The sequence below is a fragment of the Lepidochelys kempii genome, chromosome 8 (assembly GCF_965140265.1).
Source record: "Lepidochelys kempii isolate rLepKem1 chromosome 8, rLepKem1.hap2, whole genome shotgun sequence".
Lineage (NCBI taxonomy): Eukaryota > Metazoa > Chordata > Testudines > Cheloniidae > Lepidochelys > Lepidochelys kempii.
Window position 1 is genome coordinate 106,793,074 of NC_133263.1, and position 26,645 is coordinate 106,819,718.

Genomic DNA, 26,645 nt, shown 5'->3' on the forward strand with positions numbered 1-26,645 from the left:
TCCGCTGGGGCCCGCCGGGCGGGGGGGTTAGCTCAGGGGACAGGCCCGGCCCTGCTCTGCGGCGCTGGGCCAGCCCTTCTCTCCTTTGCGGGGTGCAATGGGGGGTCTGGGAGCGCAGGAATTGCAGTAGAGCACCAGCCCCTGAAGAGCGGGATCCAGGGCAACTGAGAGATTACAGGGGTGTCGTAATCCCAAGGGGCTGCGGCCTGGCCCCACCTCGGTCCTGGCTGCTGCTCCTGCCACCACTGCCCTGCCCACGACTGGGGACAGCGTCTGTCCCCTGAGCAACTGGGCCCAGCCCATCCGATCCATTCCTGGCCACTGAACTGGGCTAAAGGGGCTCTTGGCAGAATGCTGTCCTGTATAAGTCACAGCACTAGGGCCCAGGTCCGCAGGGCCCCAGCACCACAGCAGGATGGCCAGACGCTCCCGCAGCAGCTTTGGGCTGGGCACACGGCCCCTAGGATCGCTCCAAGCACAGATGCTGTGATGTCGCTGGGCCAGAGGCTCCCCCGGCAAAGGCAGAGGCCCTGCCCTGGAGACATTGAAACCTACAGCAGAGAAGGTGCTGAAGACCAGCATGGAGCGTGCTAGCCCCTGGGCTGGAGCACGGGGGAGCTGGGGGATTCTAGCCCGAGGACAAACTCGATGTTTTGAATCCAGGGCAGGCACCTTGCGCTGCAGGTGGCTGTGAGTGGTCAGTTCGGAGGCAGCTGCCTGGATGCACACAGCCGCACAAGGGGTTAAACGCTGGGAGCCCCTTTCGGCTGCCAGCTTCCTGGCTCTAAGGGGAAAAATAAGCATGGGAAAATAAGCATTTTCCCCACTACTGTTACTCACACCTTCTTGTCAACTGTTGGAAATGGGCCATCCTGATTATCACTGCAAAAGGTTTTTTTTCCTCCTGGTGGTAATAGCTCACCTTAACTGATCACTCTCGTTATAGTGGGTATGGCAACACCCATTGTTTCATGTTCTCTGTGTATATTTATCTCTTCCTACTGTATTTTCCACTGCAGGCATCTGATGAAGTGGCTTTTAGCCCACGAAAGCTTATGCTCAAATAAATGTGTTAGTCTCTAAGGTGCCACAAGTCCTCCTCGTTCTTTTTACTGCAGAGCAGAACTTTCTGAGCCAATTGGAACGAACCAAACAGAACTCTTTATCCTTTGGCTCAGGACAGCCTCCAAAGAAGGGGGGAGCTGTGGGCCTTCTAACTCAGAGAAAGGAAATTTTCAGTAAGTCAAATAAAATTGTCCTATTTTCTTGTGTCTACAAGGTCCACAGACCTGCTACCCAACAGGGTTTTATAGCAGTGAGCCCTCAAGGAGGCGTCACAAGGAAGTACATACAGGGTTTTCAGCTCCTCCTCTGCTACTGGGATCCCACAGTGCAGAGCATTCTCCCACTGAAGGCAGCATTCAGGGATGCCTGAGTTGTCCAACTTGTGAAATTTGGAGGAGCTCTGAATAGATGACCATGGAACCCTCTTTTGGGAGGGAACGTGGGCAGGTGGGAGCTTGAAGTGCGTGTCCTGTGAACAGGTCTTGGTGGGACCCTGAATTTCCTCACTGGGAATGGAAACATTTCTGGTTTAAGACTCCACTCCGTCTTCGGCCACAGTGTTTTCTTTCCTGGAACACCTAGCGCTCACAGAGCCTGGAGGTTTTGTTCTGCCCAGGACATCAGCCATCAGGATTCCCTCTGCAGGGATGAGGACCTCGCCCCATCTTGTTTGTTGGCACTGGCCATTGTTGGTTGGCACTGGCCATTGTCTGTCATGATCAGGACCAGGGAGCTGTTCACCCATGTGTGGGGGGCTGAGTCTCTAGGGAATTGCCCTGAGCACTAACCAATTTATACTGTGTTTGCATCCCCTGCGCTGCCCAAACTCCCTGTGTTGACTTCACCATCTGCACGTGAGCTACTGATCCCTCACGGCTGGCATCAGTGCAAGCGAGGGTCTGTCCAGCTCAGCTACCAGAAACGATGAGTTCTGCACTATGGGGCTCTGGGGAAGTTGGACTCTCCTGGGTGGGAGGAAACAGGAACTGCAGAAAGGAGTGGAGCGATTTCATGTGTGCTCAAGCCCACTGCACCGTCCATGTGATACAAACATCCCAGCAGGGACATCGGGGCTGGGCTGAAGTGTCCTGGAGGCTGCTGACTGTCCTGGCCAAAGAAGTTAATTTGTTCTGTCTCTTGAGAGCTAACCCCCCTGTGAGGCTGTGTGGATTTCCCCCATAGGCCTTGCTGGAGCCCTGGGCACAACTGAGCGTATGAACCAAAGCAGCCTTGGCAGGATAGTAATACACCAGGTGTCAGCTAACCAGGTCAGCCCAGTGCTCAGTGGAGAGGTTGGTACATGGCTCTCAGGTAACTATGTACACACCTTCCTATGAGATGGGACACAGCCCCTCGTATGATCAGAAGGGACTGACAGGGTAATGGATGAGGACACGTTGTTTGAATGAACAGGTACAGGGTGATAGCGGAAAGCAGCTTGAGCATAATGCATAACTTGGTTGTATCAGTGTATAAAAGAAGAGTGGAAGCAGGGGCATCTTCGTATTGGCCTAGGGGACGACACCGCTGAGGGGAGCTCTTGCCGTGTGCTGGGTGGTGCTTTTCCTAGTTCAGGGAAACAAAACCCTGTGGTGCTCGAGGAGCCAGGTTGTCCTTTTGTGCCACTTGGCCTCTGATTGGTGCTCTTAGCAACAGGTTGTCAAGGAATGGCTAGAACTGACCCCTTCCTTCCTGCCTGTCGCTACCAAGACCAGGAACACATCTGCAGTCACCCTGCAGGCCGTGGCAAGGCCGAAGTGTGACGACCTGTACTGGACATGCTGAGATCCAGAGCGGGAAACGGAGAGCACTCGGTGAGACTTATGGTTGGAGATGGACGAATGGGCTGTCTGTTGACAACAGACCCTCTCCTTTGTTGATAGCTGCCAGTGGGGACTTTAACGTTTCTGTCTTGAACCTCAGCATCCTCGGGATCTCGTTAAGCGGAGACATCTGGGAGGAGAACTGAGCAGATCCAGGGCACATTCTCGCTGGACAATCTCCAGAACCCACTTGTTGTTGGGGGTTTGAGGACAAGACTCTGCAACCTGGAGGAGATGCTGGGTGTCAGGGAGGACCACACAGTCGAGTGGATGTGTTACCCCCTGGAGCAGCCACCTCTGGTTCTAGGCCATCTTCTCCTGGAGTAGCTGGAATCGTTTCGTCTGCTAAACTGCTGGTTTGGAAGCCTTAGAAAGACTGCTTGGGTTTGGAACAGGAACTTTTATTCCCCCCTGTGGGGCTGGGCAGGAGCTAAAGTTGTGTTTGCTTTATCGAAGGAGTCAGACACCACTTCATCCATCGATTGATTCCCTGTATCATTTCCCTCCTGCATGCTAAATGATGGCAAAGTCACTTCATCTGGACATCTGCCTGACGTATGAGGCAGTTCCATATGCCAACGGACAGCAGCACTGAAGCCCATGACTATTGCTGAGTGCCTGAGGACACCAAAAGAAGAGTCCGAACTGCAGGCAGCCCCACACCCAGGGCGTTTTCTGCATCTGAGGGGGACAGAGTCAGACAGACCATCCATCCTGCTTGTTAGGATACAGATATTCAGGCCTGTCTGTAAAGGCCTAGACTCTGAGAATGTAGGTGTATTCTTATCACTTGGCTAGTTCTAGAGGTATAAAAGAAAGAATCAAAATCACTGTCTGCTGGTGTAAGGGCCTTCTCTCCCTGTGACAGTCTGAGGCCCTGTGCTTAGGCTAAGGCCTTTGGCTAAGCAACAGAGGCAGCCATAAGCTGGGAAGCGACCGGTCACCTCCTCACATCCCAAACCAGTCACATTGAAAGAAGGTGCTATTGGGCTGTTAGGATACAATCCTGTCCTGATAATGCCTATCGCCTCCAGAGAAAGGGAAGTGCCTAGAAAATGTAAAAGGAAACTTAGTTTGATAGCATCCTGTCTGGCAAGAACTCACTTATCAATAGCTGGGATGTGAAATCCCCACTTCTGTATTGTTTTGTCATTATAGTTCCCACTTTGCTATTGGTTGTCTGTATAATCTCTGTCTGGTTCTTTGATTGTTCCTGTCTGCTGTATAATTAATTTTGCTGGGTGTAAACTAATTAAGGTGGTGGGATATAATTGGTTACATAATCATGTTACAATATGTTAGGATTGGTTAGTTAAATTTCAGTAAAATGATTGGTTAAAGTATAGCTAAACAGAACTCAAGTTTTACTATATAGTCTGCAGTCAATCAGGAAGTGAGTGAGTGGGGAATGGGGGTGGGGAAACTGGAATAATGTTTTGCTAAAGGGGGAAATGGGAACAGGGAATGGGGGTGGGGAAATTGGAATCATGTTTTGCTAAGGGGGGGAATGGGAACAGGGACACAGGTAAGGCCCTGTGGTGTCAGAGCTGGGAAGGGGGACACTAAGGAAGGAAACTGGAATCATGCTTGCTGGAAGTTCACCCCAATAAACATCGAATTGTTTGCACCTTTCAGGTATTGTTGCTCTCTGTTCATGTGAGAAGGACCAGGGAAGTAAGTGGGTGAAGGAATAAGCCCTCTAACACAGCTCCATATGGCTCAGACTGAGCATGTGGATTCAGTGGAAGGTCTCGGAGATGTGCAGGTGTCTCAAAGTGTGTCCCGAGTGGAATGTCCATCCTCAGATCTGTGGGATTCCCAGGACTTGAGTCTCCCTCTGTAGGTATTGTCGTGTCCTTAGCTAGGGATGTCAGTGCAGCACTGATCTTAGGAAGGGAAACGAAATCTGATTTAGACTGGTTTAATTATAAGGTTTCTGCAACCTTGTTCCGTCTCTTAGGTTTTCGTGAGAACTCCCCTTCCTGCTTGGAGAAAGTAAATACGGAAGTGTTATTTACCTCTTCACATAAACACAAGCCCCAGGGGTCACACAATTAAATTAACAGGCAGCAGGTTTAAAACAAATACAAGGAAGTACTTCTTCAAACAACACAGTCAATCTGTGGAACTCATTGCTAGGGGATGTTGTGAAGGCCAAAAGTATAACAGGGTTCAAAAAAGAACTAGATAAGTTAATGGAGGATAGGTCCATCAATGGCTATTAGTCAAGATGGTCAGGGAGGCAACACCATGCTCTGAGTGTCCCTAGCCTCTGTTTGCCAGGAGCTGGGAATGGGCAACAGGAGATGGATCACTTGATGACTGATCTATTCTATTCATTCCCTCTGAAGCACTTGGCACAGGCTCCTGTCGGCAGACAGGATACTGGGCTTGATGAACCATTGGTCTGACCCAGTATGGCTTTTCTCATATCGATCAAGGCAGCATCGAGAGGAATGTAAGGTTCTGTTTGGGGCTGGTCAGGGGGATTTCTACTCTGATTCCCCCTCTTTGCCTTTCTTAGGGGTTGCATTAGGAGGTTGATCTAAACTGGACACTGCGCTCCTAAGCATGTATTCAAAGGATCTAAACTGATTTTTTTTTTGCTTTCCCTCCCCAGTGAGTCCTGTTCTGAGTCGGAGAGTTATCCCTCCTTCCAGCAGGATGCTGATTGGCTCCTGTGTTTGAAAAATCTGGATCTGTGCTTCCTCCTCCCAGTGCTCCCTGGAGAACCAGCATCTGCAGACTTTGCAAGACAGTGAGGAGACACTTCTGTGCCTGCCCCTGGGTTTGCCTTTCCAGGGGGCTAAAGCCTTTTTAGGGGCATTTTGTTATTCAGGCTAAGACTTTGGGAAGAGGAAGCCCAATGACCTTGAGGAGTTGTCCCTACGCCCCCTTCCCATTGTCTCTCTGTCTAGTGTGCCCCGTGTTAACTCACCACCTCCTGTTTCTCCAGCCATACACTCCCCCTGACATGGGCATGTGGGTTAAGCAGGTTGGTGTCCTGCGTCACCACTGGATTTGCTCTGTGTGTTGTCCTCTTCATCACAAACATGAGAATACAAATCTTCTGGCCTTCCCATGGCTCCCCCAACGCAGGCGACGTTGTCAACGTGGCAACAGCATGACAAAACGGGACAGCCAGCCAGAGCGTGCTCGTGTCAGACAAAGGCCCCGATTCCTAGCGAGAGTCAGGGACAGCATAGCTCTTCCTACCTTGACTGGCGTTGCTCTCCAGGTTTCTATTAAGCTAGGTCGCCTGGCTCGTCCTCCATAGAGAAGAACGGATGCTGAGCTGCTTTGGGTTCCATGATGCCCACCGGCAGGCAGCCACAAACACATTCTTCGCAGCAGCACTACTCCTGAGGCCTCATGCTGCGTGTTAGCATTTCAACGTGCTGTTCAAATGTTCATTAATCCTAATTAGCCTTGTATTCCTTTGGGCTAATTGGCTCCCGACCCAGCCATTGCTACTGTGTGTGTGGTTACAGGCCAGCCACGCTGCTCGCCAGTCAAGAACACAAAGTCACCACATGTATAAGGGCTGGCAGGGGGACTGTCTGCGTTAGACCATCGCTGGAAAAGGTTTTGTTTGGTTATCCCCCACAAAGCTGCTAGCTGGTCACTGGGGCAGCTCTCAGAAGCGGGAGGAAGGACAGGCCCCTCCGCCAGGCGTTGCTGTTCGTCGTGCTGCCCGGAACAGTGATGCTGGTACAGAAGCCTGCAGAGATGGTAGGAGTTTGAATCCAGGAGCAGCAGTTGGTGGCTGGAGATGGGGTGGACGTTTCCCAGCGTACAGGCCTGGACAAACGCTCAGGCCTGGCCACCGTCGGGCCCCACTCCCCAGTAACATTCGTGAAGAAGCTCAATGCTGTTCAATACCTACCCCATTCCTCAGGCTCCATTCTGTGCTGCTGGTGGTGAGCGCCTCTAGATTCACTTCAAAGAAGTGATTTTCTCCAGGCGCGTGTGGCTTGGCTGAGAATCCTACGTAGGCAGCCTACCCCAAATCCTCCCACCCACACCCCGTAGACACTAGCCAGGAGTCAGACCTGGCACCAGGTGTCAAAGCATTTTAACAGCCTCTGAACGTGCATCCTGGGTGACAAGCGGAATTGGAGAACCCAGGCGTCAGAGCCCCCATTAGCAGCAACGCACGTGAGCGGGAGGCACTGCTCAGGGCGCGCGGACTCTGTGTGTGCGTATGTGTGTGTGTGCGATGTGCCTTGCCAGCAGCAGCACAAAGCCCGGCTGTACAGACCTTACCAATCTCATTCTCCTGCAGCCTAGCACCATGGCAAGGCCACCCCTAAAACAAGCCCAGCTTCTGCCTGGTACCAACCGCTGCCGAGGATGATTAGAAATGTTCTTCCCGGGATGGCTCTCCTGCTGGCTCTTCCAACCCGTACCCAGCATGCCTGGGTCCCACAGTGCTAGGTGAAACCCTCGCTGCTGGCTGCAGTTAAAATCCTGCCCATCTTCCCCACACACCACCCGGGAGCAGGACAGTCTGTACTGACAGTCTAACGCCCATGGTCTCTCCATGGAATGCCAGTGACATGCAGGTACTGAATCCAGGATAGCAGGTCAGGAGTGAGCTGCACCCTTGTAGCAGGTGCCCTATAGTTACCTTTTCGTGGAGGACTTGAAGCGTTAATGAACATGCAGGTGCAATGCCTACGGAGAGATACAGGCAAGACCCTCCTCCCAACACTTCCTCTAGGGGAGGGAGACCAACGAGCAGAATAAAGAGACCAACCAAGACCAGATCGATAGTTTTATTGCTTCTGGGATATGACTGAATTGATGTGACACAAGCCATGGAGAAGCCCACAAAAGTTCTGCTCTCCCTGCAAGGCCTCTGTGCCTACAGGGGAAATTCAAAAAATAGAAACGAAAACTATTTTAAAAACTCCACGAGCTCGAATACTTCACCTGGGTAAAATACAAAGAGCCACCAAGCCTTTGGCATGAGAAACCACAGCATAGGACAATCTAGGGGTCAGGGTATGGGCCTGCTGCTTGTTCAGACCAAAGGAAGGGTCTCTGCAGTGCTTTGATTGTACCGCTGGCTTTCATGCAGACTGTGCATTGTGAATACTGGGTTCTGGCTGGTTCTGTTCTTGTTCACAGGCTTTGTGAAGCACTGGCCCTATCCCTTTCTCAGTGGCTTCCCTGAAGTTGCTGAGCACCTGGCCACCATTTCAGTTGGGTGAATGCCAATTAACAGACCTTAACCCGCCCCTCTTTGGTGCCATGTCCTGTCTTTGCACTTCCCTTCCCCTCCCAGCACCTGCATCGAGGTGGGAAGATCACAACAGTAAGTGTGGAGGTCCCTGACAGCATCTCACAGGAGATGGGAGTCTCAAGAAGACACAGAGGGAGCTGGTGAGCAACAATGAGAAGGGAAATGCAGAGATAGGACAGGGCAAATGGTGCCCCCTGCCCATCACATCTAGACTGGGCACAGATGAGAGCTCAGCAAATACATGAAGGTTACTTGTCTGTACCTGGAGGTTCTTCAAGATGTGTGGTCCCTCTCTGTATTCCATGCCTGGGATACGCATGCACACCACGCGCCTGACTCTGGAATTTCTTGCAAGCAGTGTCCGTTGGCCAGCACATGTGCTGCAGCTCTGCTCTGCTCCCAGCCAATGGCATAAAGGGCAGTGTAGGCTGGCATCTTCCGTTTCCCATTCTCATGGCAGTGCAATGACTATGCAGGAGAGGGGACGAAGGGCAGGCAGTGGAATACAGAGAAGGACCACAAATCTTGAAGAACTTCCAGTTGCAGGTAAGTGACCTCCTCTTCTTCAAGCGGTGGTCCCTATTGTATTCCATGCGTGGAAGATGAACAAACAGTAGTCGAACGGATGGTGGGTGCAAGGATGCAGAAGTAATAGCTGACTGCAGTTCTGCTGTCCCCGCAGCCATATCCACAGCTCATGAGTGTTCCAGGGTGTAGTGTCTCATGAAGGCATGCAAAGAGCTCCAAGCCACTGCCCTACATATCTCTAAGATGAGGACGTCTCTCAGGGATGCAGCTGAAGTAGCTTGCCCTTTTATCACTTCTGCGGTGGATGCCAGCTAATAGATAACAAAAGGCAATACAACCCAAGATCCAATATAACCCAAGATCCATTTCAAATGTGTCTGCACTGATATAGGTTGACCTCTTGATCACTTTGCTATGGAAACAAATAGCTTAGGTGTCTTTCTAACATCCTTTGTTCTTTGCAGACAAAAAGCCAAGCCCTCTGGAAGTCCAGAGGCTGCGGTCATCTCTCCTCTACCAAGGCATGTAGTTTAGGAAAAAGTATGATGACCTGGCTCTCATGAAACTACCTTGGATATGAATCTGGGGTGGGGGTGTAGCGAGACCTTTTCTTTATTGAAGGGAGTACATTGTGGACCCCTGTAAGTGCTCCCAGGTCACTGACTCTTCTGGCTGACGTGATAGCCATCAGAAAGACCACCTTGACAGACAGATGGGTCACAGAGCACATGGCCAGCAGCTCAAAGGGAGTCTTAGAGAGACACAACAGAACAAAATTGAGGTCCCACTGAGGTGCAAACTTCACCACTGGTGGAAAGTATTTGAGAATCTCCTTCAAAAACCTAGTTGTGAAAGGTGAGTGAAGATCACACGGTTATCCACTGGAGGATGGAAAGTGCTGACTGCTGCTAAATGCCTCTGCAGGGAACTGAATGCAAGACTCAAAGAGTTAAGAGTAAGTAGATGCTCTAAGATGTTGGAGATTCCAACAGAGTTTGGAGACAAATTGCATTGATAAGCCCAAGCAGAGAAACGCTTCCATTTAGCTCAGTAACAGCTTCCCTTAAAAACATTTTACTTTGGTTAAGGATGGGTTGCACTCTCTTGAAACATGAATGTCTGATGCCCATCCAAATACTAGGCTCTGAGTTTCAGCAGTCCTGAGTTGGAGTGTGTGACCTTCCCCTTGTGTTGCATTAGAAGGTCCAGCAATGTGGAGATGTTCATGGATAGCTGTACTGAGAGCTCCAACAAATCTCTGAATCAGAACTGTTTGTTTTGGTCAGTTGGGTGTGATGAGGATGACTAGAGCTCTGTCTTCTTGGCTCTTCTGTAGAACCTGTGGTATCAAAGGAAGTGGAGGGAAAGCATACCACAGGTGACCCTTCCACGACATCGAGAGGACATCTCCCAATGAGTCTTTGCCCATGGCTGTAGTGGAGAAGTACTGAGGACTTCCTGTTCACCTCTGGGGTGGAAAGGTCCCAGGCCGGCCTTCTCCATTGAATGAAGATGTCATTGAGAAATAATTCGTGAATTTCTCATTTGTATTTCACAGAATAGTGTCTGCTCAGGCAGTCTGCTAGGGAATTTTGCACCCCCAATAACTATGCTGCTGATAGGGTTCTGTGATGTTTGATGCACCAGTTCCAGAGGGTGACTGCCTCTATGCACAGAGAGAGAGATTGCATTCCCCCTTGCTTTATATAAAATAATATCAGACAATAAAACAACAGTATCTGAACGTTTGGTTTGGATGAGTGGGAGGAAAGCATTGCAGGCCCAATAGACTGCCATGAATTCTAGTAAGTTGATGTGCATTCTGCGTGCCCCACAGACAGTCAGGAGGGTCCAGATACCCTGTCCCATATGATTGCCTGTGTTCACACCCCAACCCAAAAGGGAGGGTCAGTTGAGATGGTTCCTTGAGGTGTTGGTTTGAGGAAAGGGATCCCTACCTAAACCGTCTCCAGTTTTGTCCACCAGACAATACTGAGAGCCTAATATCTTGGGCGAAATCGTGACCTTGTTGTTTATGGTGACCTTTTGGGTGAGTACACAGAGAGAAGCCAGGCTTGTAGGCATCATATATGTAGCCTGGAGAACAGTGTCGTGTGTGTGCAGGAAGCCATGTGGCCAAGGAGGGAAAGGCAAGTTCTGACTGATGTCCTGGTTCTGATAGTGATCTGCAGTATGACAGTGCTCGTGGCCTGAAACCTTTCGAGAGGTAGCTACGCTCCTGCTGTAGTCAAGTCAAACGTCGCCCCTACAAAGTCTATGCACCTCATGGGTGTCAATGTGGATTTGTCGTGATTGACTCAGATATCTAGGGAAGGTAAAAGGCTGAGCAGAACACAGATTGACCCATGGACACCCTTATCGGAGCTGCCTGTGAGAAGTCAGTCATGGAGGTATGGGAAGACTGTAAATCCTTCTCGTCTCATCCAAGCAGCCACCACTTTCCTCGTACTCCAAGACAGTCGAAACATACATTTCCCCAGACAAAATCTTTGCTCTCCCCTATACACATTCACCACTCCTGTCTGGTCCATCTATATCCCAGGACATCGTTAATTGGAGGAGGAATATATCACGAGGAGACAGTCATTCCCCCATTCCACCCACCAGCCCTGAAGAGCAGCCATCTATACTGTCAGTCCCACCAGTGATCAGGAATCTGGCCTTCTCTTGCAATGGTTCAGAGGCTCCCAAGGAGTCTCTGTGGCACCAAGGCAAGGCAGCCCTCGACAGACTCTGACCCCCAACCAAACATGACTGCCCAAAGGACAGGTAGAACCCCTATGCCATGGGGTCCCCCTCCACTGGTGGATCCATCTTATTGGCAATACTGAGGATCATGGGAGCCCTTTTTTCTGTCAGACGAAGGGAGCCTTGTGCCTACTCCAAACAGCCGGGAGCAGCCAGCACAGGGAGCCGAATGCCAGCAGGAGAAGCTGTTCTGGACAGCGTGTAACCACTGCCCATGCAGTGCCTGCTCCCGGCCATAGCATCCAGCTTTCACCCCTTTCCCCTCCTGCAACACCACTTCTCAGGCATGTCTGCAGTTGATGGGCTCCCACCTCCTCCATTCCTGCCACATGCAGCCTCTGGTTGGAGGGTATTCTCACCCTGCTGCTATGCCGCACCCAGATGGTCAGTGGCAAATGCCCAACAAGCCATTCCCGAGATGCTTTAGTCTGACTGTCTGTGGTGCACGCAGTGTGTTTGTGGGAGACGGCTATACAGCTCCGAGGGACCCCGGCAACGGCAGCTCTGGACCATTCTCTGCAGGCTCCAGGTGTGGGTGGCATTATAGAGTCATCACAAGTGGTGGCGGTGATGGGCAGAGAGAGCTCTGTGCGGTGATGGGCAGAGAGTGTGCGGTAGATCTAGAGGTGGCAGGAATTGTAGATCTAGAGGTGGCAGGAAGGGCGTGCACAATCATCGCTCACAAAATCCACCTAGAACTACGCTGCAGGGCAACTTCCCCCAGGGCTCTTTCCTCGCACACACTGGGGAGAGATCACGGGGCTGTGGCTGGTTTGCTCTGGCACTGAAAGGCTATGGGGCCATTCCCGGGGGCAGCGTATTTACACTCAGCCCAGGGCAGGAGAGGTCTCAGAGGACTGCTCACTGCTCTAAGAAGGATCAATAGCAGGGCGCTATGCAGGTGACCCAGCTGAAGAACGGGGTTAGCCGAAGGAAGTCACTTCCCTTTCTCACATCCCTTGCACACCTAGAGGAGAAGTTTTGCGAAGAACTGTGCTGGTTCCAGCAGGAATTGGTCTGGGGATGTGCTACGGCTGGGGGAATACAGGAAGTCAGACAGTTGCTGAAGGAGGGAAGGGGTCCAGCACACTTGCCTGTTGTGTAATACTGATGTTATCAGGTAGGTGGGGCAAGCAGCCCCTTTCCTCCGACCATTGACACCCTCCCTGGCACAGGTGTGAGGAAAGCATCTCCTGCGGCTGGCTGGGCTACAGTGCACCTGCACTCCCCAGCTGACTGGGTCCTGCCCTACCGCAAAGGTAACAACACGGTCAAAGCTGCGGAGCTGACGCGACAAGAGGGAGGGAAGCGAGTACGGTCCGGCCTGGAGAGCACTTGGACAAAGCTCCCAAGCTCTCAGGGCGAGTGCTTCCCACCCTGCTGTAGCAGATGCAGGAGGGAGGATGCAGCCTGGAGGTGCCCTGAGCCCCTCTGAGCAGGGCAGGCCGAGGAAGCAGGAGGGCTGGGCTGGGGACTCTGCCCCACGCACAAGGGTTGCTTTGGAAGGTTGGGAAATGTAGTGTAAATTTCTGCGTGTGGCATTTTCTGAAACACAATCCCTGGGCTGAATGGAACAGGAAAAACAACTCAGGAGAATATTCAAACAAGCTCCCACCACAGCACAAGCCCAGTGTCCTGCAAACTCCTCTGGGCAGCACGGGGAGGGATGGACTGACACAGCAGGGACAGAGAGCCAGAGGCAAAAGAGAAAGCAGGGAGGTGTAGACAGACAGACCCACCCTCCAGAGAGGAGCAGGAAAGGGCCCCCAGCTGCCTTGTCTCCGAGGGACTGGAACAGGGCCAGGTCTCGGCAAGCTGTTCAGAGAAGACACGCCCCAGAGCGGCCCCAGACACAAAGCCAAGGTGATGTCCAAGACTGGGAGCTGCAAGGAGACAGCTCGTTCTCCCTGCAGTGATCTAAGCAGGCAGCTCATGCTCGGGAGCACAGAAGTGCAGCGCTGCTGAGGGCAGCCCATGCCCGCACCCAAAGCCATGTCTCACCAGGCCTGTGTCAGGCCGTCCCTCGACCCCCGCAGGCGACATTGCCTACTGCACCAGCCCACTCACACAGCTCTAACGCAATCCCTTCTGGAGCTCAACTCGCCCATTTCTGGTTCTTTGTTCTTACCCAGGCTGTGTGTCTTGCGCTGGTAAACCTGCCTGGGTCTCTCTCCCTTGCCATGTTTACGAGCCCTGCCCCAGGAAAGGTTGGAGGAGCAGGAGTCGAGCTGTAGGCTTTGTGAGGCTCTGCTCCAAGTGCCCCTTGCCCTGGGGTTAGTTACACATCCTGGGACCAAGTTCTCGCTCTGCAATCCAGAGCAAGACCCTGACCGCTCTGGAAACGAATTACAGGGACACCCCAGGCAAAGTGCAGTGACCCATGCACTGTCTCTGCCTCGGCTTTGTGACCCCTGCACGGCCTCCTCCCCAGCACCCAAATCAAGCAGCACAAGAAGTGCGGCCAGCAGCAGGAGGAGAAGAGTGGGGCCAGGTTATCCCAGACCAGTAGCCAGTCCATTTCTGCACTGGGGCTCAGGCCCAGAGCACACACTGCCCCACAACCCAGCCTGCTGTATTCACTTTACAGTACAGGAGGGAAAGGTTAGTTCCATTGCTCGGAATCCATCCCCTCCCAAGCGCCCCCCTCTTCCGCAGACACTGAGTAACGCAGGCCAGCTCTTTCCCCGCCCAGCCGTCGCTCTGCTCAGTCCATTGCCAACTTCTCTGCAGAAGGAACAGAACCCAAATGTGCAAATACTGCATGCCAAAGCCACGCTGGCAAAGTAACGGACACACTGGTACCCAGCTGACAACAGCAGCCACATAGGAGCAGCCAGGAAATAAAGAAAGCAAAATGCCCGGGAAGGGGACAAGAAGTGCAGGTTTCCAGTCAGGTCACTCCCCTGCCCCTCGCCAGGGGGTTCCATCATCAGAGAGTCATTAGCAGGGAACAAGACCAGGGGTGGAACATAAAATTAACATGGCTGTAACTGTCTGCTGCTGAACACTGTGAAGCTTTGGATCGCAACATGGCCTCTGACCTCACTCAGAAAATAAATTATCCCTCTCCCCACATAAAAATAAAGTACGACACTGTTGAGAAACCCTGGTACCACTGAACACAGTTCCACCTGCCCACAGCGTGCCGTCGGCTGGCTCAGACCGAGGGCCGGATGCCCCTCAGCTCAAGGCAGGGTCCTTTCTGCCACTCCTCCAGGACACAAGGCCGAGGAGGCAGTTGGCTCCTGGCTCAAGGCAGAGCCAGGGTGGAGCAAACAGCTGTGGAAAATGCAGCTGGATAAATGGCAGCTGCAGCTTCTATGCAGGAAGCAAGGAAAGTGCAGAAAAACAAACCCATGCTCAGCTCCCACGAGCAGCCCTGGGTGGAGAACAGCGGAAGGCCATTGTCCCTTTCAACGATAGCAGCACCGACAAGAGTCAAGTCACGGATGGAGTTGTTTTCCCAGGCCCAGGAGCTGCAGACTGCATGTGGGGAGGCCAGGCTTCTGCTGGACGTGGGCACAAGCCAGTCTTCGCTTTGTACCATGATATTATTAGCATGATTCCACAAAGTGTCTTTTAAAAAATATTACTTTGTACATTCAGGTGGTGCTGCCCTCCCGTTTGGCACTCTCTGCCTGACTGACCTGTCTTCCTTTCTCTCCGCAGTCTTTTCCAGCTCATTCTAGACACAAAGGTTCTATCTGCAGAGCTGAGGTCAAGAAACCGCCCTCAGCCCCACACCCAGCCCCAGGAGGGATGCAGCAGGCCCAGCACTGGTGCAGACTGGAGATCCGGGAAGTCTCTCCCAGAGCACCTGTGCATTTCTTGTGTTTCCTTTGAGCTGGGATTCCTGTGTGGCTCTCCCACTGCCTGCTCCCTTCGCTGTGGTGTGTGTCTCTTGCCTCCCTCTGACGGGGATCTGGGACAACTCAGATTCCACTGGTGAGGTCGGTGATGACTCGGGCTTTCACCAGCTTCCGCAGGAACTCCTTCTCTCGCTGGATGTTGTGCGTCCAGGACTGAAAGGAGAGACAAGAAGCGAGTCACTCTCCTGCCCAGTGTGGGTTTGTGGCCCCTGTACTGGGGGCCTCTAGCAATACGAAGTCCCACGTTCGCTCTGCAGGGAGCCACCTCCCGCCAGCAGCTGCCCTGAGCTCTGCCTCCACAATCTTTTCACGACAGCACCTTCCAATACCAGCTAACAAACTGGCCTTTCAACCTTCCTCACTGACACACGTCCCGCCGCCCAAACACGCCGCCATGCCACGAGCGCATTCCCGACAGCCAGCCTGGGAATGAGACTGGGCGGCTCGGCCCCAGTCCCTAAGCAGCCATCTTCAAGCCAGGGACCTACACCACCGCCATGCAGGCGGCGCGGCTCTCAAGAATTCACAGCCCTTACCCCAGCTCTTCAGCTGGAGGTGCTCCATCCCCAGGGACAGGCCCAATGTTTAAAGCCTGGCTGTGCCTCTTCTCGGGGCATTTCCCCTGCTCTAGACCAGAGCGTTTCTCTCTGACAGCAAGGCCCAGGTGCGTGAGGAGCCTGAGCGCCCGTCTCGGGGAAAGAATAATGATCATGGCTGCCAGGCCCCGGCCGCGTATCGCCGAACTAGCCCAAGAGCAGCAACGAGCCGGGGGCAGGGTGTTGCACACAGGCCGAATGGAGTTGGAGGTGGGCACTGAAGTGGGGACAGGGGGCTCTGGCAGAAGGGAGGTCCCTCAGAACACAGACACCTACCAGGAGCAGGCCCCATGGAAGGCCTTGCAGACAAGTCCCCCGCTCTCTGACAAGAGCTTTGCAAATCAACAGGCTAATTTAAAGCTAATCCCTCACTTTATAGGCTGCCAGTGCAGAGTGGATGAAACCTGATCCAGGCTTCCTCAAACAGCAGCTTTGCTGCAGGGGTAGGCCCGCCCTCGTCAGGGGCTGTGCAGACATCCTGTAGCCATGGGGAATGGGGCAATGCCTGCAGAAAAGAGCTGTTTCTGACCTGAGTCAGGGACAGGGTGAGCCTGGAATAACATCAGGATTCCTAGCCACGTCCCCTGCGTCCACACATGCCCCTCAGCCAGAAGAGCCTGCTCCTTACACACTTTGCCAGGTCGGAAGGGCCAGCCATGCATCCTGCATCCCTCTGGGGCTAGCAGGTACACAGGACAAGAGCTGAGCCTCTTCTCCCTCTTGCGAGGAAAGGATCCAGCCCAGAGGCCAGCTGAGGGGCCCCTCAGGAAGGGACGGGGGCAGTCACCCTGGGTTTGGTGCTCTCACAAGCGATTTACAGACAGGAGGGTAAGTGTTCTCACACATGCAGAGGAAGGAAGCGTGGAGACCCAGCCTCAGGGCAATGGTGGCTGCTGCCCCGGGGAGAGCCCCAGGTGAAAGCAACACCTCCCACCCCATCCTCCAAGCCCTCTCTGTTTTGGAGTGAGGCTGTCAGGCGATGGCTCTCACCAGTGCTGAGCTCATGCAGGGTGGCCTGTCTTGGGCGCCACTGCTCTGGGGTGGGGTGTGCTCCAGTTCTCACGGCTGATTTGGATTTTTGGGGGGTAACAATTAGGAATGGCCCAGACTGCCTGCAGGACAGTGACCGATCAAACGAACAATACGTTCTAAGGAACATGCCTTGTAAACTGAAACAGCTTCTCTGAGAACAGAGACGATCGTGGGGTTCTTCATTCCCCCAGAAAGCTCATGGCTTGTGCTGTTGGGACTGCTTGTGTCCTGTCTCCTGGGTCTCCCTCCAGAGAGAATCTGGCTGCCCTGGAGACTCCCCTGGGGTTAACAGCACCACAGAGAAGTTAAGGGAACAGGCTCCTCCCTACACGGGCCCCATTCCCCCCCCATCAATCCCTCCCAAATCCTTCTCCCAACAATAGCTCCTTCTGCTCCCACAAATCTGCCCAGCACTCGAAGAGCAGCCAGGCCGGGGCAAAGCCGTGACCCACACACGCCACAAGATGCAGAGAACTTCACAGTGGACAATTACAGAGTGACCTGCCCATTGGGCTGGAGCCCCCAGCTCTATTTCCCTCCTACAGCCCAGTGCTTCCCTCCCTTCCTACCCCTGCAGTTTCACTGTCGGCCTCTGCACCCCACGCCATGAAGACAAGGCAGGCCGGGGGGAGAGGACAGGTCTCCTGACTCCCAATCCAGTGCTCTAGCTACTAGCTTACACTTCCCACGACACCCAGCGTTCACGTCCCCTCCTGCATGCTACAGTCCTTCTGTGCTGCCTTCCTGCTTTCTTAGCCTCCTGAGCCCAGGGCCCGCAGCCTGTAATCTTCGCCTGGTTTCCATCCTGCGTGCTGCTGTCTTGGAGGTGGGAAGATGAAGTGGAGCTGTGCCCCGGCACGCAGGGAGCTCAGCAGGTTGATCACGCTGAACACTTCTGACGTGGTTATTATTGGCCAGGCAAAGAGCTGCTCTCTGCTCCTTCCCTGAGCCACAACTGGCGGGAGGATGAGGAATGGGAGCAGGGCCCAGGGACACCCCCCGGCCCCGTCTTCCTTCCTGGCTCCTGGGGGTTTTGGGAACCAAACTCCTTCCACTGCACAGTCTCAACGCTCCCTAGAGCTTGGGCAGGAGCAGTGCCCCCCACCTCCCTGGACTCACACTCACCCCCATCTGCCCAGCAACCGGAGCAGCACCCTGCCGGCCGGTGCACCTGGGGAGAGGGCGGGCCAAGTCTGGGGCACGAACCCGGGAGGCTAATCAATAGGGCTGTCTCTGGGGCAGCACAGACAGGGTTTTCTGACCCCAAAGGTTCTATGATCAGAGAGCAGCTGTGCAGACAAGGGCACCCTGGGGGAGCAGAGGGACCAGCGCCTCTCACTGGCACCTTATGCCACGCCAGTCACACCACAATGGACCAGAGCATCTCGCTGAAAGGCACTCCTTGGGGCCTGCTGAGGCCTAGGCTACAACAGCAGAGGTGTCCCCCAATACGCACCAGGCCCTGCCCCACACCGCACCGCGCTCTCCCTGCCCGTCGCCGAACCGCGCCGCGATCTCTCTCTCCCTGCCCGTCCCCGAGCCGCACCGCGCTCTCCCTGCCCGTCCCCGAGCCGCGCCCTCTCCCTGCCCGTCCCCGAGCCGCACCGCGCTCTCCCTGCCCGTCCCCGAGCCGCACCGCGCGCGCTCTCTGCCCGTCCCCGAGCCGCACCGCGCTCTCTCTCTCTCTCTGCCCGTCCCCGAGCCGCACCGCGCTCTCCCTGCCCGTCGCCGCGCCGCACCGCGCTCTCCCTGCCCGTCGCCGCGCCGCGCTCTCCCTGCCCGTCCCCGAGCCGCACCGCGCTCTCCCTGCCCGTCCCCGAGCCGCACTGCGCTCTCCCTGCCCGTCCCCGAGCCGCACTGCGATCTCTCTCTCCCTGCCCGTCCCCGAGCCGCGCCCTCTCCCTGCCCGTCCCCGAGCCGCACCGCGCTCTCTCTCTCTCTGCCCGTCGTCGAACCGCGCCGCGCGCTCTCTCCCTGCCCGTCGCGCTCTCTCTCTGCTCGTCGCCGCGCCGTGCGCTCTCTCCCTGCCCGTCCCCGAGCTGCACCGCGCTCTCTCTCCCTGCCCATCGCCGCGCCGCACTGCGCTCTCTCTCTCCCTGCCCGTCGCCGCGCCGCACTGCGCTCTCTCTCTCCCTGCCCGTCGCCGCGCCGCACTGCGCTCTCTCTCTCCCTGCCCGTCGCCGCGCCGCACTGCGCTCTCTCTCTCCCTGCCCGTCGCCGCGCCGCACTGCGCTCTCTCTCTCCCTGCCCGTCCCCGAGCCGCGCCGCGCTCTCCCTGCCCGTCCGCGAGCCGCACCGCGCTCTCCCTGCCCGTCGCCGAGCCGCACCGCGCTCTCTCTCTCCCTGCCCGTCGCCAAACCGCGCCGCGCTCTCTCTCTGCCCGTCCCCGAGCCGCGCCGCGCTCTCTCCCTGCCCGTCCCCGAGCCGCGCCGCGCTCTCCCTGCCCGTCCCCGAGCCGCACCGCGCTCTCCCTGCCCGTCCCCGAGCCGCGCCGCGCTCTCCCTGCCCGTCCCCGAGCCGCGCCGCGCTCTCCCTGCCCGTCCCCGAGCCGCGCCGCGCTCTCTCTCTCTCTGCCCGTCGCGCTCTCTCTCTGCTCGTCGCCGCGCCGTGCGCTCTCTCCCTGCCCGTTGCGCTCTCTCTCTGCTCGTCGCCGCGCCGTGCGCTCTCTCCCTGCCCGTCCCCGAGCTGCACCGCGTGCTCTCCCTGCCCGTCCCCGAGCCACACCGCGCTCTCTCTCCCTGCCCGTCCCCGAGCCACACCGCGCTCTCTCTCTCCCTGCCCGTCCCCGAGCCGCACCGTGCTCTCTCTCTCCCTGCCCGTCCCCGAGCCGCACCGCGCTCTCCCTGCCCGTCGCCGAGCCGCACCGTGCTCTCTCTCTCCCTGCCCGTCGCCGAACCGCGCCGCGCTCTCTCTCTGCCCGTCCCCGAGCCACGCCGCGCTCTCCCTGCCCGTCCCCGAGCCGCACCGTGCTCTCTCTCTCTCTGCCCGTCGCCGAACCGCGCCGCGCGCTCTCTCCCTGCCCGTCGCGCTCTCTCTCTGCCCGTCCCCGAGCCGCACCGCGCTCTCTCTCTCTCTCTGCCCGTCGCCACGCCGCGCGCTCTCTCCCTGCCCGTCGCCGCGCCGCGCGCTCTCTCTCTCCCTGCCCGTCGCCGCGCCGCGCGCTCTCTCTCTCCCTGCCCGTCGCCGCGCCGCGCGCTCTCTCTCTCCCTGCCCGTCGCCGCGCCGCGCGCTCTCTCTCTCCCTGCCCGTCGCCGCGCCGCGCGCTCTCTCTCTCCCTGCCCGTCGCCGCGCCGCGCGCTCTCTCTCTCCCTGCCCGTCGCCGCGCCGCGCTCTCTCTCTCTCCCTGCCCGTCGCCGCGCCGCGCTCTCTCTCTCTCTCCCTGCCCGTCGCCGCGCCGCGCTCTCTCTCTCTCTCCCTGCCCGTCGCCGCGCCGCGCTCTCTCCCTGCCCGTCGCCGCGCCGCGCTCTCTCCCTGCCCGTCGCCGCACCGCGCTCTCTGCCCACACGGGCCTGCTCCTGAGGCACGTGTAGGGATTTTTGCACTTGGCAGCTGCAGCTCTTGTGTCACCTGTGTACCACGACCCGCGGTTCAGTTCCACCCTGTCCAGCTGTGGATTGACACGTCCTTTATTCCCTTTCCCAAAGCCGCTGTCGCAACCGCACCGACTGGCCCTGGGGGCGGGCTCAGCAGCAGGGTCCGGGCCTGACGAGCACCAACGCAAAGGAAGTGGCATGTGGCAGAGGACATTCCCGTCACGGGCCGGGTGTGACTGTACTGTCTCTGGGGCAGGGAAATCCGAGCCGTGCCCTGACAGCGAGCCCTTTACAACACGTCTGCCATTGAGCTAAGCGCTACCGTGTGCGGCTACGGGGGCTCCTTGCTCGTCTTCACAGGTTAGGATGCGCTGCCCATTGGGGTGCAGCTGTTATGATGCACCCCGCCGGCCCCTCCCCCCCAGCACAGGTACGGCTCACGTGGAGCTTCTTCGGAGCTTCCTGACTTTATGCAATAATCCTTGCAAAATACCCCCCCCACACCCCCATCGGCAGGCACCCACAGCCCACTGCCCGGGACCAGGAACAGACACCCCCTCCCTGCCCCGCTCCTCCCCAGAGGCAGGCACTCACAGCCCCCTCCCCAGCACCAGGGGCAGACACCCCCTCCCCTCCCCTCCCCAGCAGCAGGCCCCCCCAGGTCCCTCCCCTCCCCAGCACCAGGGCAGACACTCACTCCCCCTTCCCCACTACAGCCGTATCCTACTGTTTGAAGAGGAAAAACTGAAATGCAAGATGCCCTTACGAATCAAAGCCCCCCGAGACCCTAGTTGAGGTAGAGAGATCAGAGTCTTCCGGGAAGGCCTGTAGGGCCTCGGCATCACAACACACAAGGCCCTACAACAGAGGCGAGACGGCATGCGGCAGTAAATGGGTCACTAAAAGCTGCTCCGGCTGTGAGGAACTGAGCTAGCTGACACCGTGCTGACGTCGACTCTGCAGTCAGTGTGGGCTGGGGCAAGCTGCGATCAGTCTCCTGCCAGCTATTCCCAGCTCTCTTACACACGGTTCTGACTTACAGTGCTTCACACAAGCAGCAGATATTTTTACAGCTGGGGACAGTGAGGGACAGAGGAGGGAAGTGACCTGCTCACCCAGCTGGCCCACGGCAGAGCCAGGAGCAGAAGCTGGTTCCTAAGGCCCAGGCCAGTGCTCTGTCCACCGGGTCACACGGGCTCTAATGCAGAGCTCAGAACAGCAGTCACAACGTACGTGCAATAACCTCCCTGGCGTTGCCTCTCTCACAGCATCGTGGTCTCCCATAGAAAGCAGGCCTTGTGCAGTATCAGGGGAAAGGTCATGATCTGCTGGAAGTCACGTCTCTGTCCATAGATGTGGATCATTGATGCAGATGAAGTTATGAGATGTGTGTTGTACGGTAGTCACTAAAAGTTGGGGAATCAGCCAGATAGTAGCTCCCCAGAGGCAACAGCAAGGAAAGTCACCAACGCCTGGGCGGGTGTTAAACAACCATCAACAGCCATTGTCCAGCAAGGGAGCTATAATGCAATGACTCACCTGCATGAGGCCACACCAGGGGAATTGCTCAACCTTGCCTGGAAATTCAGCAATGCCCATCACACATGCCTGGACGTGTGTTTTCCAAGCACATGGGACTGAGGGTATAAAACTGAACACAGGGGGCCCAGGCTTGGCCTTTCTCCTGCCCCCACCTATGCTGCAAGCAACAAGGACACTGAAGACTTGAGACTCCAACAGAGAAGACTGGCCCAGATTTCAAGGATAAAATTTGTGTACTATGAACTGCAATATCCAGTGGGGTGAGAAAAGCTCCTTAATCTTAAGCCCAGTTTAATAGGGTTGAGAGTTTAGACTGAGTGCTTATATTTTATTTTATTTTGGTAACTAACTCTGACTTTTTGCCTATCACCCATAATCCCTTAATATCTATCTTTTGTAGTCAATAAATTTGTTTAACTGTTTATCTTTACCAGTGAGTTTGCCTGAAGTGTGTGGTAAATCTGCTCAGATTTTGCAAATGCTGGTGTATGTCTACTTTCCACTGATGAAGTGGTGAACCAATTAATAAAGTTGCACTGCTCAAGACAAGCAGTGCAAGATGGTATATTCCTGAGGTGCAAGGCTGGGAGCTGGGGGGGTTGTAGCTCTGATGCCTTTCTCTGGGTGATTCATGAGTGGCTCTGGGAGCATTCATGCGATCTAGCTGGGTGTGGGGCTCCACATATGGTTGTGCTGAGTGATCACAGTGCCTGGAGTGGTTTGCTGCTTGTCACTAGCAAGGCATTGTGAGACACAGCTCAGACTGGAGAGAGTTAAGCGGGTACAGCTGTCCCACGGTCCCCAGGCTGCACCCCAGGGAACCCGTCACACCAGGAAACTGGACTGGTCTGGCAAAGCCCAAGTGCCACTTCCCATCAGTCTCTGAAGCAATGCCCTCTGCTTCTCACCCTGCCCCGATGCTGTCCTGCGGAAGCCTTCTCATGAGCGACAAGATATATTGCGAGTGAGACATATCTGGGATCCTCACTGCTGCCAGGCTGGGTTTGATGGGTTAAACAGATCTGATGCCTTGTGGAGCCCTGGTGCCTTTCCCCCTCTGCTGTGTTTTACATAAAGCAGCATCCACTGGGGACATCAAAAACAAAGCAACCAGCACAAGCAAAAGAACACAGACCCTGCCAGCTACTGACCTCAGACCACATGTGCCAGCTTGGATGCTCCCACTCTTGGTGCTACAGGGCACCCTAGAGCTGTGGGGCAATTACACTGGACAATACCGGTCATGCCACTGGTCATGCCAGGGATTCTTAGTTCCAATCCCATTGCCCAGGACAGAAGAAGTTTTGCCACAGTCACTCAGAGATTGCTTGCTTTCATTTCTTTCCAGGCATCAGTACAGGAAGGGGAGGAGGGACTGCAATAGCATGGTGAACACAAGGGCAGAGATGCCAGGACAGGCAGACGGGCAGAGACACCCCAACTCACAGATCCCTGAACAATTCCTGAGCTTTCACTGTGGGAACAGTGGCCATTAAATGTCCCTGATAAGGAAAATGGTAGAAATTAGGGATGAACAAAATCCATGAGATCCGTGCAAGTCCATCTCCTGGTGGGTCTGTGCATCTCACTCACCCAGGCATTGGTCAGTCTAATTTTAAATGCCTCTAGAGATTTTCTCTTTGCTCAGCTGCATCCCATATTCCCTCGTTAGAGCCCCCTGTACCATGAAATTCCTCCCCCGTCTTGGTATCTTTGTCCTGTCTGATGGCAGCACTGAGGGGGAGGGAGGAGAACATGCAGCTCAGCTAGATCAGTACAGATTTGGTTCACCCTTCCTCCTAAGCAGTAGCTGGGTAAGATAAAATGGATCCTGGATTCGACATTCCAAGAAATCTCTTCTGCCAGGGATAAGATCTCATAGTAAAAGACCTCTCATTCGAAGGGCTCCCATTACTCTCATTTGCAGTTGTGTTGCCAGCAGCTTTCATTTCTCTTACCCCAATGTCTTTAACCCAGCAGTTCACACTGCGTACACTTGATTCATTCCTGTGCTAGGCAGCTACTGTTCACTCCCTGGGTGTCTCTAGGAGCACATTTCTGTCCTACGCATACAAACAGAGCCTGAGGCCTCCATCTAATCAAGCGGATGGCAGAGTCAAACAGGTGGCTTTAAACAATGGCTAAAATTAGACAAACTCATCAGTCATCACGGCACAAAACGGACCGTCCTTTCGGAAGTCCCCTGGCCCCCAACCCTAAGCCCCCCTCTGACGCTGACCACCATTTCTTGCACGCCAGTGACAAGCCATCAGCCAGGCTCGAATGGCAATGTTCTTAGTCCATACATCACCAGGCTAGACATCTACACTGTATTCAAAAGAGTTTTGTTCTTGCCTGATGCTGAACCCTTCAGATACCTGCAGCAGCCCCCCCACCCCTCAAGCTACGTTTGCTGATTTAAAACGCAGCGGACGGATGGTAACACAGAGTTATTGTTTGTCCCTTTAAAGACAAAGGCAATGTTACATTATGGATTCATTGGAGAGGTAGCTACTGGCTGCATGAGACAGAGCAAAGCTGAGCGTCACCTGCACACGGACAGCTCTGCACCCAGGGCTAACAAGAAAGCGCCTTGAGAGCTCAGAGGCGAGCTGAGCCCTTGCCCGCTTATCTCGGCCAGGGGAGAACGAGGCCACGGAAGGGCAGCGCCCTCTACACCCCCCAGGTCTGGATGGGAGTAAGTCAACAACAGCCCATGTCCAGCTGCATCAAAGGCATCGGATAGCTCGAATGATGTCAGCGTGGGCACCTGCTCTACTGCAGAGCTGGAGATCAGTGACCAGCACCACCAGTGCAGGCTTCAGGACAAAACCAGATGGGACCAGATTGACAGGGGCGACCATGTACTGCCCATTTTTACCAATTTTAGTAGAAGGAAGTGTCCTCTTTTTACCAACTCCTAGAGAGCCCTGGTGGGCCCTTCTGCTGAGAAGGCCTAACTCCTCCCCCTTGACACCCTGATAGGCAGTTCTGTACTTAAATTAAGCTCTGCGGGAAAATATCAGTATTTTTTATATCCTAAGGGGGAAAGTCACCCCTGCCAAGAGGGGCCAAGCCACAGTCTCTGTACCATGACCTCAAAGTCTGAGCCCTGGCCTGCTTTTGTGCACAGGGGTGAATTTCACCTTATATTGCCCCATTGGTTTACTCACACCTCATGTTCCATGAACACATTTTTACTGTTTCAGTGGCTGTCATTTGTCCACCCTGAATTCATTTCTCCATGAAGCAGAAGATTCTTTTGGTAACATGATAGCAACGAAACCCTTGGCTATAATTCTTACTATTGTGTTCTTGGTTGGAATGGCCAGTTTTACTCTTTTACAATTATTTCCCTCTTCCTCTCCTCCAGCCTCATTCTTCCCTATATGTATATTTCCTGGGGACGTTTGGTCTCCCCTGCCCTTTATTAGTAAAAGTGGTTTGTGAGATTAAATATACATTCATGGGGCATTTTGGGAGAAAGGGTGGGAACCCTGAGCAGGCCTGAACAGAAGGTAAAAATATGAGCTACTGCAAACTGTACTAATATTCAGTGCCAATGAGCTGATCACCATGAAGGCAGAACAAGTAAGAAACCCGCACCCTGGCAAGGGGCCATGGATTGCTTCTCTGTTCTGCACAGCACTCACAGAGGCAGCTGAGGGTCAAAAGTTGCTAGAAAGTTATTGGAAACAAACAAACAAACAAAAAAAAGGTTCACTAAGAGATGAGCTGCTCAGGGCTTCTGTGTTTTGTAAGAATTAATAGAGGGAGACAGAACGTAAAAATCAGAACCTGAGATATGATGTCAGTAAGATTTACAGGTGAATGCATGATCTGCTGGGAACAAGCTCTGCGGGTATCAATAGGTGAGAGGTATGTAACTCCAGAATTATCAAACGGATACACTTATAGGCCACAGCTCCCAAGGGTGTAATCCATTGTCCAGAATGTATCCATCCCTTTCCCCCAACTTCTTCCACCAGGGCGCAGGATTTGTCTCCTCCCCATAAAAATCTTCTGAAGTAGCAGCAGGTCCAGCTCCTCAGCTCTGCTGACTACCTGGAATCAGCTGGTGACACCCATCCAGAGGTTCTGTGCCTCCTTCCTCCCTCCAGCTCCCACCAAGTGATGGTGCATGCAAATCCTGTACAGGGAACTGCTGCAGGATATTCCACATGAAGAGGGGTCCCCCCGCAGGGCCCTCCCTCACAACATGCATCTCCCTGCATTCTCCACAGTCTGGAGACAGCATGCTGGAGGTGACTTCCGAGTGGGCAGGGGAGATGGGTACACAGGATCTCCTACACACACAGATCCCCAGGGCACCGCCCACCTCCGAGTACAATTCAGACGGGTGAGTTCCTGTTTGATAAGCTTAGAACAGAAGCCCCAGGGGCACCGCCTATGTCTTCCTCTATGTCTGCACAGTGACTCTGTTCAGCAGTGTCCACGTCTTGCAATAGCTGCCGTTAACAGAGATGGTATTACCAGATTGGGACCAGCTGGTCTGTTGTGCAGTTTGTTGGAAAAGAAGAATCAAAAATACCTCCAGAACTGCTAAGCCTCGTGGTAGCTGAGCTGCTGTTTATGCTGTGTGGCTTTGTTCGTTTGCTATTCTCTGTGGGCTGAAAACG

At 54.8% G+C, this 26,645-nt stretch overlaps 2 protein-coding genes across 4 annotated transcripts in view; both read right to left on the reverse strand.

Moving 5' to 3' along the window:
* ARTN (artemin) overlaps positions 1 to 14,980 on the reverse strand; it is a 32,789-nt gene extending 17,809 nt beyond the window's left edge. Inside the window, exon 1 of the mRNA XM_073357973.1 lies at positions 14,788 to 14,980. Coding sequence (XP_073214074.1) covers positions 14,788 to 14,980 — 193 coding nt within the window. The remainder of the gene's footprint in view (positions 1 to 14,787) is intronic.
* The window catches only part of ST3GAL3 (ST3 beta-galactoside alpha-2,3-sialyltransferase 3), a 389,973-nt gene continuing 370,979 nt past the window's right edge, over positions 7,652 to 26,645 (reverse strand). For all 3 annotated transcript variants that reach the window (XM_073357969.1, XM_073357970.1, XM_073357971.1), the window contains one exon: positions 7,652 to 15,455. In XM_073357969.1, the coding sequence (XP_073214070.1) occupies positions 15,366 to 15,455 (90 nt within the window). In that variant the 3' untranslated portion in view covers positions 7,652 to 15,365. The remainder of the gene's footprint in view (positions 15,456 to 26,645) is intronic.